General features: G+C 36.4%; 1 protein-coding gene across 1 annotated transcript in view; it reads left to right on the top strand.

Moving 5' to 3' along the window:
- Positions 1-1,447: 1,447 nt before the first annotated feature.
- The window catches only part of LOC128246242 (SCO-spondin-like), a 35,493-nt gene continuing 17,893 nt past the window's right edge, over positions 1,448-19,047 (top strand). Inside the window, exons 1-10 of the mRNA XM_052964434.1 lie at positions 1,448-1,532; positions 4,027-4,109; positions 5,194-5,265; positions 5,665-5,758; positions 9,122-9,216; positions 9,764-9,832; positions 10,092-10,215; positions 12,905-13,084; positions 14,067-14,197; positions 16,543-16,639. Coding sequence (XP_052820394.1) covers positions 1,475-1,532; positions 4,027-4,109; positions 5,194-5,265; positions 5,665-5,758; positions 9,122-9,216; positions 9,764-9,832; positions 10,092-10,215; positions 12,905-13,084; positions 14,067-14,197; positions 16,543-16,639 — 1,003 coding nt within the window. The 5' untranslated portion in view covers positions 1,448-1,474. The remainder of the gene's footprint in view (positions 1,533-4,026; positions 4,110-5,193; positions 5,266-5,664; positions 5,759-9,121; positions 9,217-9,763; positions 9,833-10,091; positions 10,216-12,904; positions 13,085-14,066; positions 14,198-16,542; positions 16,640-19,047) is intronic.

Here is a 19,047-nt window from a genome sequence, read left to right as displayed (position 1 = left end):
ATATTCTGTTTGATGCACATGTCACCATAATACAATATGAACCTACTTATTTCACTTATATATGATTTGAGATATATACCATGCATGGAAGTAGTATATTAACAAACAATGCAAAATCTTTAAGATAGAATACATTGTGATAACATGTCACATATCAGTTTAAATTACATTTGCGTTGTAAACTACACCAACCAACAGCAGCATCGATATAATTATAAACTAAGTACATCACAATTAAACATGCTTGATAATTAACACCATTGCACGAGCAAAATTGTTGCAAAACGAAAGTAGCAGAATTTGAATGAATGTTAAAGATAAAAATACGGTAATCAAATGACAGTAAATAAATCAATTAATTGATTGTAATGAATTATAATATATTATTTAAAAAAGTGCAGTTCTCAGTTGCATTAGCGGAAACTAAAACAGGTGATTTAATGAAAGTATACAAGCCATGAAACATCATGGACTGGTCCACCTCATCCGTAAGGGATCCTTGAACTCAACCAGGAGAACCTCATATATGGGAACTTTATTGAACCAGCAGTTCACCGGGAATATACCTGACCCATATCAAGATACATATTATGCCTACCTATCAAGTGGGTGCACGGACAGTACCTACTACTTCTGGCTACATGAGAATCAATGATATCTGTAAAAACTAAATAAAACTTACCATCAAGTAAGTCAACTGTGGTAGTCACGACCTAGTAGGGATTTTGTTTAAACCGTTTCGGAAAATGGAGAGAAACTGTGTGACCACTTCTAACTCAAGAGGTCTCGACTAACATGATAATATTCAATAACGTTAAAGATATAGCTCATAGGCAACCACATGCAAATGGAACCCTTGCAATTTTCTCCATTCCAAACATTAACGTAGCTTTTAAAATGGTTGAATTGGTTAAATAGATATTTGAGAACTGATTCACAGTAAGAAATATCATTATAATATGACTAAGATCAGCTTGTTAGTCACCCATTTCAAGAACTTTATTAATGCAACTAAGTTTTGGCTAAAACACATAATCAATTTCAAAATTGTCGTCGTACCAGACATTTTCGTTTCGACTGGTCAGACAAAAACGCTTGTTTTGTTTTAAAGGTCATCTAAAATTGTGAAACCAGTAGTACAGCACTAGTACATTGGATATATTTCAACCTGGTGATGACAGAATGAAATTCAACAACAACAACAACTTTTAATGCATTCGGGCAATCATGTATATAGCATACAAACAGTTTCGAGCAAAAAAGGTAAAATTTAGCGAAAAGTATACTAATAAAATTCAGTACTCTTTAGCTCAACAACATGAAAGTGACTAAGTCAAATAAGGTCACATGGAATAAAGAAGAAAATGGAACACTTTTACACCACAATACAGATAAGACGGTCGAAAGATAAGATTGTTACCAAATATACTGACCTCAAAGAGACCGTGCACCATATGCACATTTAACTTGAATAATGATGTTTAAAGGCAACTGGATAGAGTTTGTTCTTCAACTTACTTTACTGGATCACGGTACTCATATTTTATATATTTATTCCAGTAATCGAACGGGGACTAAATAATGGTCGCCTCTTTTATAGACTCAGACCGACTTACCGTTCAAAAGACCACAAATAAATGCTTACGTTCCTAGTTTTAAGCTCAAAATGCCGCAATACAGCAAGTGAGCATGACGAGCTTCTATTCATTTAATACGACAAATCAATTACTAAATGGAAATTTGGCTGAAGGGGGCGGGGGGGGATGGTTGACATTAAACGGATGTTATCTGCTTATGAATCTCTCCATTGCATTTTAAAGAAGTTCTAAAATCAAATAATCTCAAACAGTTAAACTTATCCCACCGATATATTATGGATAAGTGACTTAACAACGTGATGTAAAGCCAGCATATTTTGATATGTATCTCTTGTTTTCCTTTTGGATACGTTTTAGTGTGTTCTTAAATTTATTTTACTAAATCCTATCTCTCTTCATTGTATGTTATGCCCTGCATCGTTGTGACCTTGCTGACTATTCATATGTATACTTATATTGAAAATATTTTTTCAAGAAACTGTAATATCACATGTAATCGACAATACACATTTCTGTCTGAATGTTTGTCTGTCTGGTATTTATTTATTTATTTATTTCCTCCATTTATGAAGAGCAAAACGTATTTACAATTGATAAACATATACAGTGATATCACATAATATATATGTAAAGTACATGTTTCATCTGTTCACATTTACAAAATGTGGTTGATAATCAAGCAATTCATAACAATAAATAATACAAAATACAGTAATGCATAATTAATATCGGATATAGTACATCACATACTAGTTTACATGTACACGAGCAGTACATTCAGATAAGGTGCTATAGTTTAAGCATAACACCTAACACATGCAACCATTACATCATAATTAGTTAAGCAATCGTTACTACTTGCCGAAGCAACATTTAACAAATACTGGCACTGATCAGCATAGGGCATTGACATAAACAAGCTAAACTTGCGAATACCATACGCTTTAATGATAGAGTTCCATACTTCGTTCTGCCATTTGTCTCTTATATGACAAAAACCAAGAACATGTTCAGTCATGTTTTCAGTCAATAAACTGCACAAGTTACATCGCTGTGGATATGGGCGTGAAACAACGTTTCCGATAGCATTTAGAATTTTTACACATAGTGGACGATCTTTTGGACTGTTTCTGGCGATTCTCCAAAGAGGGGAGCAATTATTTTCTTGCACAACATTTTCAAGTGCTAGGTTACCCCCTACGCTCGTTATATCCACAAACAATTTATGTTTTACCGGTCGAGTTAAGTTAATGTCAAGTAGCTTCTTCCATGCAAACTTCGATGGAAATATGGCATCATTTACATATGTATTTAAATAGTACAACAGGTTATATTTTGTTAATAGTCTGTAAACGTCGGGTATAAATCCAAACTGTTTATCTAATTTCAGAAATCGCACAAGCCTATTCACAAATAACTCCTTGGCTAAAAACTTGCATGGGAGCCGACATAACTGGCCAAATAGTTGAAGTTTCCGATAGTCTATCATTGTTTCGATATCTGTCATATTCAATGTGCACAGTGAAAAGTTTGATGACATACTTTTGCGGAAGCCTTGCATGTGCTTAATACAATGACGATGGGCAACTTCTAACTTTCTCATGTCATTTGCCGAGAAGAAAAGGCTGTGGAGGTCTTGTTGAGGTTGTAGGTGCTTGTATTGCGATGTATTTTGTCAACGACACTGATTCATAAAAGCTATATTTGGAACTATTGATGGATAGTCGATCTGCATCACTGATACATAAATGCTATATTTGGAACTATTGATGGGTGGTCGATCTGCATCACTGATTCATAAAAGCTATATTTGGAACTATTGATGGGTGGTCGATCTGCATCTCATACATTGGGGCCATACAATCCACGACAAACTATATTAGGATCAAGCATCGTTAAGTAAGGGGTTGAATCTATTTTGCGATTCGTCAAGGTTACATTGTTCCTATTATAAATTTAACTGCTTTTTCATGGACTATTTTCTCCAACATATTTTTCATTTTTCTTAAAATATCCTTTTTTATAGTCTTAATACTTTTTACAGAGTTTCATTCGAAAAAAAGATAAACACTGTAAAATATTGATAAACAAATGATGAATCCATGCAACTTTACCATTGATTTGTAAACATTTTTGTTTTCCAGTCAGATTGTCTTACCAATTAGGGTGGCAAAGGCCTTTGAAAATTCCCAAAATAGTGACTGGTTAAGATTTGTTCAACGTGCGACGAAATCATCTCTTTTTTGTTATTTGAAATATTTAGTGGACCAAAATGTATTTTACTTTCATAACAATTTTTACAGCAATACATTAAAACGAGTACTTGTGACATTTTAAAAGAATGATTGATACATCATATCGTCATTTGCTATATAAATATAACCAGGTTTCCCAATATCGACAAAACTCCAATATTACAATATTCCAGTGTCCGGCTTGACATGCCTGTATTGCAGTAATGTTATCGCACCAAGATTATGCAAGCGGGTTATGGAGTGTGGCGCTGACGAGGTAGAGTATAGAGCATGTGCCAATTCACCGCGAAACTTGTAATTATAGAGCTTAGGACAATGAACTGCGAAAATAGGTGTAGACCTTAGAACAAAGACAATTAACTGCAAAACTATTTCACCGCAAACGTTTGTAATATAGATAAGGACTATTTATTGCAAATGTTCGTCAGACCTAAGATAAGTCTTGTTTCTGGTCACGGGCCTCAAAATACACAGGGTCAGTAGTTAGGATTTTTTTCATTAAATGTTTGATCGAAAAGTTGAAATATTGTCTGCCAACATTAACACTGTGGTAAAGTCCCCTTCAACAGGATCAAATGTTGATTCAATGATAATGGACACAAATAAAAATTGTTTGTGGTATAAATAGCCAATTTTATCTATTTTATAAACATTTTCCAACAAAAATTCAGCCTACAAAGTAAAAAATCCAAAACTGACCTATGCATAGAATTGAAATACCTTCCGTTACTGAAAATAGCAACATCCGATACAGACCGATTTTGTCGCGATTTGTCATGACGAGTGGCGATATATGTCGATGTTATCCGAGTTGTATAACATGACCAAAACCTTAAGTTAACAGATTTTACAAGGACGCAACCGTCAAAATGCAGGCACTTCCCTATATTGACAGTCAGTAGAAAGATAACACCTTGCACAGTAGGTGCAGCCATCTTGGAATGCTATTTAACTTCACAAATTTAAATATCGTTTTCGGATAGTGTGGTTTATTTTCGGCTCCAGTATCGTATTTTCGCAGGATTTGGAGCAAACATACGATCGGGATGTAAAATGTACGGTCGGTCAAGTGACCAGATAAAAGACGCTTTCCTTTGTATGCCTCAATGAACTTTCAAGCGTTGTTCGGTTTTATTTAGAGATGCTAGGTTCAAGCAAAAGTTATACATATACATACATTGATTATAGATTAATTAAGAAAAAATATGTTTATGGTTAAGATCGAACCAATAGCCAACTTTCGTTTTAAACAAAATTAATTAATTTGAGTACACTTCAAAAAATAACATGCTACGAAACACCAACTTAAATTTTATGTGAGAGTCGTTTAAAATTTACAGGTTTGTGAAGCTCAGAGGTCCTTCAACGAATTTGGAGAGACGACCTACAATCTGGGATGCTCACAACGAAGTGTAAGAATGTATTTATCTTTCAAACACAGTTAATCAAATGAATAGATCATTTGTTTGACAATACCTGTTTTAACTTTTTCCATGGCTTGTTACGGAATTATATACTATTTTAATTCAACGAAATAGCTTTTTAAAACAAACATTTATCAAAGTCCATCGCCTTTACACCTGGCTGTTACATATACGTACAAACATGAGACGAAAATGATGATATAATGACAAAGAGTATTTCCCATATAAAGATATTGAGAAATAGAATAATAAGTTAATAATAAGGTGATCCAAAGATATTACTACGCTTGAACACTTTATTGAGTAATGTACTGGTTGTGTGGTGAATATACGGACATATCTCTTACTATGTGTACGATTTCCTTAAATCGGTTTGATTAATTGCAGATTTGCCAGAACGTGACATCTTCAAATCAGTACAGTCCTTGTCGAAAGTGTTGCGATACGGACATCTGTAACCACGTCGCATGCGGAGAGCAGGGTAACATTGCTACAACTGCTACTATGGTAGCCTCACCTTTCTTCTATTTTAAGACATCATGACAATTCAATTTAAGCTCACACTGAATTTCCTGCATAGATTATGGCCCCTCCGTAGCTCTAATCGGGAGGCTGTGTATGTCGTATATTTAATAAAATAAATAGAATGAGGAAACAAATTTACCAATCTGACAGGTAATTATTTTCTTTAATTTTTTTTAGTTTGTATTTTTTATTTATTACAAGTTTTTGGACAGTATTTCTTTGCTAAATTGTCAACAGTACACGCTAGCGAGTCATTTTACATCACATTATATGAAGAACAGAAAGGCTGTACTTTAATTATATATTGACAAATATCCATTGTTCATGTATATATGTATTTTTTTATAACGATATCATCCTTGCCACTTTGGACAAGTGTAATGTATCCCCTATTTGTTTTTCTATAGATTATCACAGCGACTTCGGACAAATGTATAATAAACCCAATTTGTTAATCTCTTGGTTATCTCAGCGACTTAGGACAAGTGTATAATAACCCCTTTTTGTTAATCTCTTGGTTATCTCAGCGACTTAGGACAAGTGTATAATAACCCCTTTTTGTTAATCTCTTGGTTATCTCAGCGACTTAGGACAAGTGTATAATAACCCCTTTTTGTTAATCTCTTGGTTATCTCAGCGACTTAGGACAAGTGTATAATAACCCCTTTTTGTTAATCTCTTGGTTATCTCAGCGACTTAGGACAAGTGTAATAACCCCTTTTTGTTTATCTCTTGGTTATCTCAGCGACTTAGGACAAGTGTATAATAACCCCTTTTTGTTTATCTCTTGGTTATCTCAGCGACTTAGGACAAGTGTATAATAACCCCTTTTTGTTAATCTCTTGGTTATCTCAGCGACTTAGGACAAGTGTAATAACCCCTTTTTGTTAATCTCTTGGTTATCTCAGCGACTTAGGACAAGTGTATAATAACCCCTTTTTGTTAATCTCTTGGTTATCTCAGCGACTTAGGACAAGTGTATAATAACCCCTTTTTGTTTATCTCTTGGTTATCTCAGCGACTTAGGACAAGTGTATAATAACCCCTTTTTGTTTATCTCTTGGTTATCTCAGCGACTTAGGACAAGTGTAATAACCCCTTTTTGTTAATCTCTTGGTTATCTCAGCGACTTAGGACAAGTGTATAATAACCCCTTTTTGTTTATCTCTTGGTTATCTCAGCGACTTAGGACAAGTGTATAATAACCCCTTTTTGTTTATCTCTTGGTTATCTCAGCGACTTCGGACAAGTGTATAATAACCCCTTTTTGTTTATCTCTTGGTTATCTCAGCGACTTAGGACAAGTGTAATAACCCCTTTCTGTTTATCTCTTGGTTATCTCAGCGAATTCATACAAGTGTATAAAAACCCCTTTTTTTTATCTCTTGGTTATCTCAGCGACTTAGGACAAGTGTATAATAACCCCTTTTTGTTTATCTCTTGGTTATCTCAGCGACTTCGGACAAGTGTATAATAACCCCTTTTTGTTTATCTCTTGGCTATCTCAGCGACTTAGGACAAGTGTATAATAACCCCTTTTTGTTTATCTCTTGGTTATCTCAGCGACTTCATACAAGTGTATAAAAACCCCTTTTTGTTTATCTCTTGGTTATCTCAGCGATTTAGGACAAGTGTATAATAACCCCTTTTTGTTTATCTCTTGGTTATCTCAGCGACTTCGGACAAGTGTATAAAAAAACTTTTTGTTTATCTCTTGGTTATATAAGAATGTAATTTAGTGTTAAAGTTATCTTCTGTATAAGCATTTAAGGTTTTAAACTACAAATTGAAAAGCATTTTTTTTCTTTCAAATTGCCCAAAAAACGGTAGGGTCGGTGCCTTTTCCGTAGGTAGGGTCGGGTTACCCGAACCAAATGTATTTTTTGTAGGCCTTATCTCAGCGACTCAGGACAAGTGTTTAATAACCCCTATTGGTTTATCTCTTGGTTATCCCAGCGACTTAGGACAAGTGTATAATTACCCCTTTTTGTTTATCTCTTGGTTATCTCAGCGACTTAGGACAAGTGTATAAAAAACCCTATTTGTTTATCTCTTGGTTATCGTAGCGACCTAGGACAAGTGTATAATAACCCCTTTTTGTTTATCTCTTGGTTATCTCAGCGACTTAGGACAAGTGTATAAAAAACCTTTTAGATTATCTCTTTGTTATCTCAGCGACTTAGGACAAGTGTATAATAGCCCTTATTTGTTTATCTCTTGGTTATCTCGACAACTAAGGACGAGTGTATAATAACCCCTATTTGTTTATCTCTTGGTTATCTCGGCAACTAAGGACAAGTGTATAATTACCCCTATTTGTTTATCTCTTGGTTATCTCGACAACTAAGGACAAGTGTATAATAACCCCTATTTGTTTATCTCTTGGTTATCTCGACAACTAAGGACAAGTGTATAATAACCCCTATTTGTTTATCTCTTGGTTATCTCGACAACTAAGGACAAGTGTATAATTACCCCTATTTGTTTATCTCTTGGTTATCTCAGCGACTTAGGACAAGTGTATAAAAAACCTTTTAGATTATCTCTTTGTTATCTCAGCGACTTAGGACAAGTGTATAATAGCCCTTATTTGTTTATCTCTTGGTTATCTCGACAACTAAGGACGAGTGTATAATAACCCCTATTTGTTTATCTCTTGGTTATCTCGACAACTAAGGACAAGTGTATAATAACCCCTATTTGTTTATCTCTTGGTTATCTCGACAACTAGGGACAAGTGTATAATTACCCCTATTTGTTTATCTCTTGGTTATCTCGACAACTAAGGACAAGTGTATAATAACCCCTATTTGTTTATCTCTTGGTTATCTCGACAACTAAGGACAAGTGTATAATAACCCCTATTTGTTTATCTCTTGGTTATCTCGACAACTAAGGACAAGTGTATAATTACCCCTATTTGTTTATCTCTTGGTTATCTCAGCGACTAAGGACAAGTGTATAATTACCCCTATTTGTTTATCTCTTGGTTATCTCGACAACTAAGGACAAGTGTATAATTACCCCTATTTGTTTATCTCTTGGTTATCTCAGCGACTTCGGACAAGAATATAAAAAAACCTATTTGTTTATCTCTTGGTTACCTCGACAACTAAGGACAAGTGTATAATAACCCCTATTTGTTTATATCTTTGTTATCTCAGCGACTTCGGACAAGTGTATAATAACCCCTATTTGTTTATCTCTAGATTATCCCAACGATATCGAGCGACAAGTTTAGTATATCTCCTGTCCATCTCCAGATTATCCCTGCAACATAGGACGAGCGTTTATTCATCCCCTGTTTATTAATCTCTAGACTATCCCAGCGACATAGGACCAGTATGCTATAACTGTCAGAGCCACACACCACTAGGTCGTTGCCATGACATCGAATTTTGCGGAAAGGAACAGGTATATCTTTACTCAGTCCAAACATAACATTTTGTAATAACAAAGCATGTTTTAGTTTAATCAGCGGGATTGAATATGTATTAGTTTTATTTAACACAGAACTGTATATGTATTGAAACAATTTTCTTTTTATTCCATGCTAAAATATATTAATACCACTAATTAATTGATATTTGATTAGAAACTCGCGCCAAATTTTATCTAATTGACGTCATGTCGGAAATGTCTTCATTGAATTTTCTTCCAAGCAATGTGTATGATTGCGTCTGTTTATAACAGCGAAACAGTAAAACGGGCTGAAATGAGAGAACCATGGAATTATATTTCGATAAACTCACTGCTGTAAGAATATATTCGGGTGTTACTTTTCTATTAACAACCCAAACACGTGACGTAAAGTATTGCGAATGGGACACAAGGAGTGACAAAGGACGAATATTCAAATTCATTTTATGTTGTTAGATCTGTTGTTTAATGTATTCATCCCAGACAGGGACACATCCAATTGGGGATCATATAGCCATAGCTGCCATTTTATATCTTCAAGGTGTGCCAAAGTACCGGAAGAAACGTCTTTGGAGACGTCTTGTATACGTCACAATGTGCCTTTATTCATGTGAGTTTTCTGTCGTATGCTTATACTTAACCATCGTGTGCCTGTACCATTTTAACGCCACTTGCCAAATTAATGAGTGTTATATGTATTCATTAAAATAAACATTAAGAAACAACGTCCTCTTGAAACATATTTCATTGTTTTGGTATTTTGTTTGTTAAGGTCCTCTACTTCCATAAATAAAACACGGTTATTCAACATTCTGTCATAACTGAAAATGTCCGGTCCGACTAACACACCATTTCTTTCTTATTTACAGACATGTCATGTGAACAATGAGCCATCGATTATTGGGAAAAGGGACCCGGCCCGCTCAAGCGAGGTGAACCGTCATTGCCGTGTATGCTGCTCTTCCGATCTTTGCAATAATGGATGTATTTCTGGTAAGACTTAAGCAGCATTTGCTGCTAGTCGGGTCTTTGCAATAATGGACGTATTCATGTTAAGACCAAACAGTGTATACAGCTCCTCCAATCTTTGCAATAATGGATGTATTCCTGTTAAGAACTAACAGTGTTTGCTGCTTCTCCAATCTTTGCAATAATGGATGTATTCCTGTTAAGAACTAACAGTGTTTGCAGCTCCTCCAATCTTTGCAATAATTGGTGTATTCCTGGTAGTAACAAACAGTGTATGCTGCTTCTCCATTGTTTGCAATAATGGATGAATTCCTGTTAAGAACTAACAGTATTTGCAGCTCCTTCAATCTTTGCAATAATTGGTGTATTCCTGGTAGTAACAAACAGTGTATGCAGCTCCTCCAATCTTTGCAATAATGGACGTATTCCTGTTAAGAACTAACAGTGTATGCTGCTTCTCCAGTCTTTGCAATGATGGACGTATTCCTGTTAAGAACTAACAGTGTTTGCAGCTTCTCCAATCTTTTCAATAAAGGATGTATACCTGTTAAGAACTTACACTGGATGCTGCTTCTCCAATCTGTTTAATAATGGATGTGTTCCTGGTAGTAACAAACATTGTATGCTGCTTCTCCAATCTTTGCAATAATGAATGTATACCTGTTAAGTACTAACACTGGATGCTGCTTCTCCAATCTGTTTAATAATGGATGTGTTGCTGGTAGTAACAAACATTGTTGACTGCTCGTCCTATCTTTGCAATACTGGATGTTTTATTTGTAAGAACAGAGCAAAACATATGCTGCTCATCGCAACTTTGCAATAATGGATGTATTGCTGGTATGAACGAAGCAACATATGCTGCTCAGTGGAGCATGCAATAATGGATGTATTTATGGTAATGACAAACAGTGTATGCAGCTCCTCCAATTTTCACAATAATGGATGTATTCCTGGTAAGGAAAAACAGTGTATAATGCTCCTCCAATCTTTGCAATAATGGATGTATTATTGGTAAGAAGAAAGCAGTGTAGGCTCCAAACTTTTCAATAATAGATGTATCCTGGTGAGAGGAAAGTAGTGAATGCTGCTCCTCATAACTTTCCAGTAATGGATGTACTTATAGTACGAAGACAGCTTAGTAGGCTGCTCATCCAATCTTTCCAATAATGTTCGTTTTCTTGATAAGAAAAAAGCAGTGTATGAGCAGCCGTGTAACGACGCATAACAGCATCGCAGCATAAACGAAATCGACCACGTTTATGCGGTGATTTTCAACGCATAAACAGGACTTTTTTAAGTGGCAAAAAGGCACCCTTTCGCCGCATAAAAACAATTAAAACACATACTAGTACAACAGTGGTAGATAAAGTTTCATCAAGTTTTTTCTCCACTTAACCAAGCTTTGAACTAGATTTTTAGAGACGTATATTCTGACAAAGATTTAGTAAGATCGGTTTAAATGTGAACCAAACCATCTTACTGCGAAAACGTTTGAAATCCAAATCCAGTGATAAAAATATTGTTCAAACTTTACCTGTTCCAATGTCCGTTCTAATAAGTCATTAGTTATGCACAAGTGATTTGTAACCACTGCACCCATTCCGGAGAATATCGGGGCCTTTGAAACAATCCCTGGTAAATCCCCCGCTATCCCCCACACTCACGCCGGGGATGGGCTGGGGCAGTGGTTACCATTACGTAGAACAAGCAAAGTTGTGAAAAACGTCAATGGTTGCAATGTGTGCCACAACAAACATTTTTTACTGACTAGGTCAAGGACCATAACAATGCCATTAATATATGTATGTGTAAATGAAAACTCGGTTCAACTTCACATGCCAGTGAACATTTGTGTAAAGTTTGATGACTCTATGTGTGGTAGTAAAGGAGCTATGCGAGCACTCAAATTATTCTGAAAAGAATATCTCAGTTTTGACTGAATCAAAGGCCATAATCATGTCGTAACTGGAACAATGAAAATGAAAATATTTAAAGCAGGTTCACAGCTTCATACACCAATGAATAAATGTAAGTGACTCTGGAGACTCCCATGTAACAAGATTTCGGGACGGACGGATGGATATCGTCGTCGTCATCATCATCATCATCATCATCATCATCATCATCATCATCATCATCATCATCATCATCACCATCGTTTTTGTTGAAATATTAGAACTATATTTTTAGCTTTAGAATAAATGGTTAAGTTAATCCTCTTTATGTGGTAAAAAGGCAGAGTTGCGCCCAATATAAGCAATTTCTGCTTTATGGGTTGAGTGCCGCCGCATAAACGTGATCGCCTTGTTTATGCGTTGAAAATCACCGCATAAACGAAAGAAAACACGTTTATGCGGCGATGCTGCTATGCGGTGTTACACTGCCGATCGTTGCAATAATGGATGTATACATGGTAAGAAGAAAGCAGTGTTAACTGTTTTACGAACTTTGTAATAAAGGATGTATTCCTAGTAGAACAATCACCAGCATAGTCTAAGCAAAATTCATGAATTTTTGTAGTTTGACCTAATGTAAGAATAGTCCTAGAGATACTATATACCAGGCTGTATCTCAATCGATGCGATTGTTGACCTCAAGAGGAATGATCCTACGAGAAGCGTAGTGCTTTTGGTTCTAACATGGTCAAGGTCATATGTCAACCCGTCGCTAGGCATATGTTAATTAAGGCTATGCATTCTATTCACTTTAGTGGACGGAATGTGGGGAGACTGGTCTGCGTGGAGCAATTGTCCACAAACCTGTGACCCTGCAGCTATAACACGATCAAGGTCATGCAATAACCCGCCGCCTAACAATGGAGGAAATCCCTGTCAAGGCGCATCTGATGAATCAATTCCGTGTCAGATCGCTCCTAATTGTAGTTTGATACGTGAGCTTATTTTCGTTTTACTTCTGCTACTTTTAATAAACTAAATACATGTAATGTTATTTATTTGTGTTGAAATGATGTTCCTGAAGGAAACAAATGTTATTAAATCTTACATAAAAACACCCATAAACCAGTTAAATATATTATGATTAACGTTTGTGCAACCTTATCATAATAACGTATATAATGATGCTGAAATGAAATGATTTGCAAAGTTTATCATTTGGACCCTTATGTGTAAAACATGAACTGTTTGATTATTTTTATGACGTTAGCACAATTGGTTGGTAGACATTGAGTTTGTTATATTCCTTCATGAAATCATTACATAAAATGGAACGATTTTAAATACATAAAGTCCTTATAACGGGTGCCGTTTATAACTGGATGTTGCACACAAAAAATCGCCAATTTCGGATAGTTATAATCTCATAACACATTCGGAACACCTCGTCTATTTTCCATTTAAAACTAACTCGGATGTACAAATATGAACGGTTTACAATATTAGAATTCCTTACATTTGACTACGCTGTAGTAGATCGCGTAGTGATTTCAACATAGCAGTTATACGTTAGGACATTACTTTTGGGAGTTTTAATTATTAATGCAATAATACACTTTACTGGCAATCAATTTGAACTGAGTAATACAAAATACACGTGAGAACATTACAATTAATTAATACCATTATTCAAGTTTACGAACTACTTCTACAGATGTACCGGTATACATTCGAGACAGTTTTCGATGGAAACTGACCGAATAAAATGTGGCAACAGGCGATATCCGCAAAATGGCATACATTTAAAAAAGGACTGCAAAAGCACTGCGAAGAGATACACAGTAGAACATTTTAGCACAAAAGAAACATAAGGGTTGGCAGTATACTATATGTACAGGTGTGTTTTCGTGAGCTTACACTATGCCACTCTTTATCTCATTTACACTACAGTTAATAACTCTTTTTTATATCAATCAGACGACTGTTCTGACCTAAGGCGTGGTAACAGCTACGACTGGCCTTCTGGTGTGTATCACGTTTTCCCGAACAATTCTGAGAGTGAGGTGGCCGTGTTATGTGATATGAAAACTGACGGGGGTGGTTGGACGGTATGTATGACTATCCTGAAAAATTCCGTATGATTACTGCTCATTGTTTTATATCACTGAGACATAACTGGGCACCAAATGTTAGAGTCTGCAAAAATTGCTATGTGCGCCTGTCAGGGTTCGAACCTACGACATCTCGCTCTGCAGGCGGACGCGTCGCTATAAAAGCTAGCTCTATAGCGAGACAGTATAAGTACCGCTATTTACATGTATATATATCGTATACGTATTTCTGTAAAAGCGTCACTTGTTTACTGAAGAATCTATATGTGAGATCATTATCATTGAGGGCCTATCACAATACAAAGGTGAGTGGGGAAGGCCTCCATATGTTTTAAATTGTTTCGATAAAGAAGCAAACAGAGCCTTTATACGTTCATTCATCGAAGTGTTTCATCTTATTTCTGAAAATATGGAAAAAAGTGGGACATCGGAATGAAAAGTTGTGCACTTTAGACTGTGATATTAAATCGTCAAATTATTCACCGTTAAATAATAATTTACTTAAATTTTCTTCACCATTAATTCGTATGCGAAATTAAGCGTCAGTGTCACTTAGGATTGAGTGATTAGAGGAAAAGATGAGTATATAACTATGATAATTTTCATATCTCATAAATTCCCGATGTCCAGACGATGATTTATAAAAGAAGAAATGTATGGGAAATATCAACGAACTTCCACACTTACTTTATGCTAATGAGGAAGATAAGTGAGCGGAGCAAAGCATCAATGTTATCAAAGGGGCTGTTTCACGTATAATAAAATAGCGAAAAAAAAAAAAAGAAAATTGTCGAAAACTAACATAAACTTGGCATCGATGTGTACAATGCATTGAAACTTACTAACTGAAGTACCACATAGTTTACAATTTATTTAAGTTTAGCAGTTATTTCGTATTTTTCCATTAAAAAAGATTACTGGGTATGTCTACCATGTAGAATTCATTCCTTATGCGTGATTGGCTAGTCGGTGTTATCCAGTGATATTACCGAGTTAGGTGTATAGCTTAATTATGTCACCCGATTAGAGTAAGCCTTCGAAGCTCAGTCAGTACGACGCTGGACTGCAATTTTGGCGTCACGGGTTCGGACCCGGTCTCCGACACAATTTTTTTTTTTTACATTTTGGTAGTTTTTTTACAATTATGTTATCAAAGCGTAACACATTCTATTAGATAATTGTCCTGAGATTCGTTACAAAAATACTTGGTGCCAATACGTGAATTAGCCCCTTTAAGTGAAAAGTCATAGACCTATATGAGATCTGCCATAATGGAACAGATAGGACATACACGTTCAAAGCATGTTAAGTGAAAAATCAAAGGTACTCGCTCATGTTTTTGTAAAAGTCACTTTTTGTGCACTGTAACGCCACATAACAGCATTGGCGCATAGACGAAATCGACCACGTTTATACGGTGATTTTCAACGCATAAACAGGACTATCTTATGTGGCAAAAAGGTACACTTTCGCCGCAAAAAAACAAAACAATTAAAACACATACTAGTACAATAGTGGTTAATAAAGTTTCATCAGGATCGGACTTAGTTTACATTGTATACAATACAAAAAATAAGTTTACATCATTAAAGCAAAATGGGACTTTAACCTTTATGAGATCTGCTATATTGGAGAGGCTAGGACAAACAGCTGTGTGAAGTTAGCAAAGCATTGACATTGGACATGTACATTCAAAAATGAAAGTCGTGCTTGCACGACATTGGACATTCAAATATGAATGTTGTGTTGGCATAACAACCATATATATATTTCCTATATTTTGGTCACCTTGTTAAACTTGTTTCATTAATTAATAAATGAATTTAAAACATTTTAAACTTTTTATGTACTTTATTTTGTTCAGTATAATAAAATAAATATCATATGGCAGCATGTGTGACATTGATATTTAATTCATTTTTGAATGTCCAATGTCGTGCCAGCACGATTTTCAGAATGTCCAGTGTCCAATGTTGTGCCGTCACAACATTTATTTTTAAATGTCCAATGTCCAATGGCGTGCCAGCACAACTTTCATTTTTAAATGTGCAATGTCCAATGTCCCGCTGGCACGACATTCATTTTTGAATGTACAATGTCCAATGTCGTATATTTAGCTAACTTCACACAGCTAGGACAAACACTAAATTCAAAACATGTTTATTATTACTGAGACTGTTGTCGCCATTGAAACATTTTGATTCCCAATGTTTATTTCGTGATAAGCAATATTCTAAGAATAAATACTTGACGAGGATTAAAATATCTAACGCATTTAATGTTCGAAAGCCCTTGTTTAGCATAACATACTAGTCTCTTAAGTATTACAGCTTTCATTGTAGATATTTCAACACCGATTTGACGGGAGCATCGCTTTCAATAGAAGCTATGATGACTATGTGGACGGATTTGGTTCGTTTGCTGGGGAATACTGGATGGGTTAGAACTAGTTTTACTCTGAAAATAGTGACAAAATCATCTGAAATTTATAATAACTATTATGGAGATCGCTATTAGCTTCTGACTGTTTAGGCCTGTATTTCGGGGTCGTTGAAAATGTATTTTTTTTTTTTTTGGGGGGGGGGAATAATTGCCAAAGCCAGTGCAAGGAGTGTTGGCAGTGTTACACGTATCATTACTGGCAATGAACGGTTTTAATCATACCAAGACTGCTATAAGCCGGTGCTAGGAGTGTTGGCAGTGTTACACGTATCATTACTGGCAATGAACGGTTTTAATCATACCTTGCTATAAGCCGGTGCTAGGAGTGTTGGCAGTGTTACACGTATTATTACTGGCAATGAACGGTTTTAATCATACCAATACTGCTATAAGCCGGTGCTAGGAGTGTTGGCAGTGTTACACGTATCATTACTGGCAATGAACGGTTTCAATCATACCAAGACTGCTATAAGCCGGTGCTAGGAGTGTTGGCAGCAATGAACGGTTTCAATCATACCAAGACTGCTATAAGCCGGTGCTAGGAGTGTTGGCAGTGTTGCACGTATCATTATTGGCAATGAACGGTTTCAATCATACCAAGACTGCTACAAGCCGGTGCTAGGAGTGTTGGCAGTGTTACACGTATCATTACTGGCAATGAACGGTTTCAATCATACCAATACTGCTACAAGCCGGTGCTAGGAGTGTTGGCAGTGTTACGCGTATCATTACTGACAATGAACGGTTTTAATCATACCAAGACTGCTATAAGCCGGTGCTAGGAGTGTTGGCAGTGTTACATGTATCATTACTGACAATGAACGGTTTTAATCATATCAAGACTGCTATAAGCCGGTGCTAGGAGTGTTGGCAGTGTTACACGTATCATTACTGGCAATGAACGGTTTTAATCATACCAATACTGCTATAAGCCGGTGCAAGGAGTGCTGGCAGTGTTACACGTATCATTACTGACAATGAACGGTTTCAATCATACCAAGACTGCTATAAGCCTGTGCAAGGAGTGTTGGCAGTGTTACCCATATCATTACTGACATTGAACGGTTTCAATCATACCAATACTGCTATAAGCCGGTGCTAGGAGTGTTGGCAGTGTTACGCGTATCATTACTGGCAATGAACGGTTTTAATCATACCAATACTGCTATAAGCCGGTGCTAGGAGTGTTGGCAGTGTTACACGTATCATTACTGGCAATGAACGGTTTTAATGATACCAAGACTGCTATAAGCCGGTGCTAGGAGTGTTGGCAGTGCTGCACGTATCATTACTGGCAATGAACAGTTTTAATCATACCAAGACTGCTATAAGCCGGTGCTAGGAGTGTTGGCAGTGTTACACGTATCATTACTGACAATGAACAGTTTTAATCATACCAAGACTGCTATAAGCCGGTGCTAGGAGTGTTGGCAGTGTTACGCGCATCATTACTGGCAATGAACGGTTTCAATCATACCAAGACTGCTATAAGCCGGTGCTAGGAGTGTTGGCAGTGTTACACGTATCATTACTGGCAATGAACGGTTTCAATCATACCAAGACTGCTATAAGCCGGTGCTAGGAGTGTTGGCAGTGTTACACGTATCATTACTGACAATGAACAGTTTTAATCATGGCAAGACTGTTGAAAGCCAGTGCAAGGAATGTTGGCAGTGTTGCACGTATTATTACTGACAATGAACGGTTTTAATCATACCAACACTGCTATAAGCCGGTGCTAGGAGTGTTGGCAGTGTTACGCGCATCATTACTGGCAATGAACGGTTTTAATCATACCAATACTGCTATAAGCCGGTGCTAGGAGGGTTGGCAGTGTTGCACGTATCATTACTGACAATGAACGGTTTTAATTATACCAATACTTCTATAAGCCGGTGCTAGGAGTGTTGGCAGTGTTGCACGTATCATTACTGACAATGAACGGTTTTAATTATACCAATACTTCTATAAGCCGGTGCTAGGAGGGTTGGCAGTGTTGCACGTATCATTACTGACAATGAACGGTTTTAATCATACCAATACTTCTATAAGCCGGTGCTAGGAGTGTTGGCAGTGTTTCTCGTATCATTACTGGCAATGGACGGTTTTAATCATACCAAGACTGCTATAAGCCGGTGCTAGGAGTGTTGGCAGTGTTACACGTATCATTACTGGCAATGAACAGTTTTAATCATACCAAGACTGCTATAAGCCGGTGCTAGGAGTGTTGGCAGTGTTACGCGCATCATTACTGGCAATGAACGGTTTCAATCATACCAAGACTGCTATAAGCCGGTGCTAGGAGTGTTGGCAGTGTTACACGTATCATTACTGGCAATGAACGGTTTCAATCATACCAAGACTGCTATAAGCCGGTGCTAGGAGTGTTGGCAGTGTTACACGTA

The sequence above is a fragment of the Mya arenaria genome, chromosome 9 (genome assembly GCF_026914265.1).
Source record: "Mya arenaria isolate MELC-2E11 chromosome 9, ASM2691426v1".
Taxonomy (NCBI): domain Eukaryota; kingdom Metazoa; phylum Mollusca; class Bivalvia; order Myida; family Myidae; genus Mya; species Mya arenaria.
This window is presented reverse-complemented; position numbering and strand designations above follow the sequence as displayed.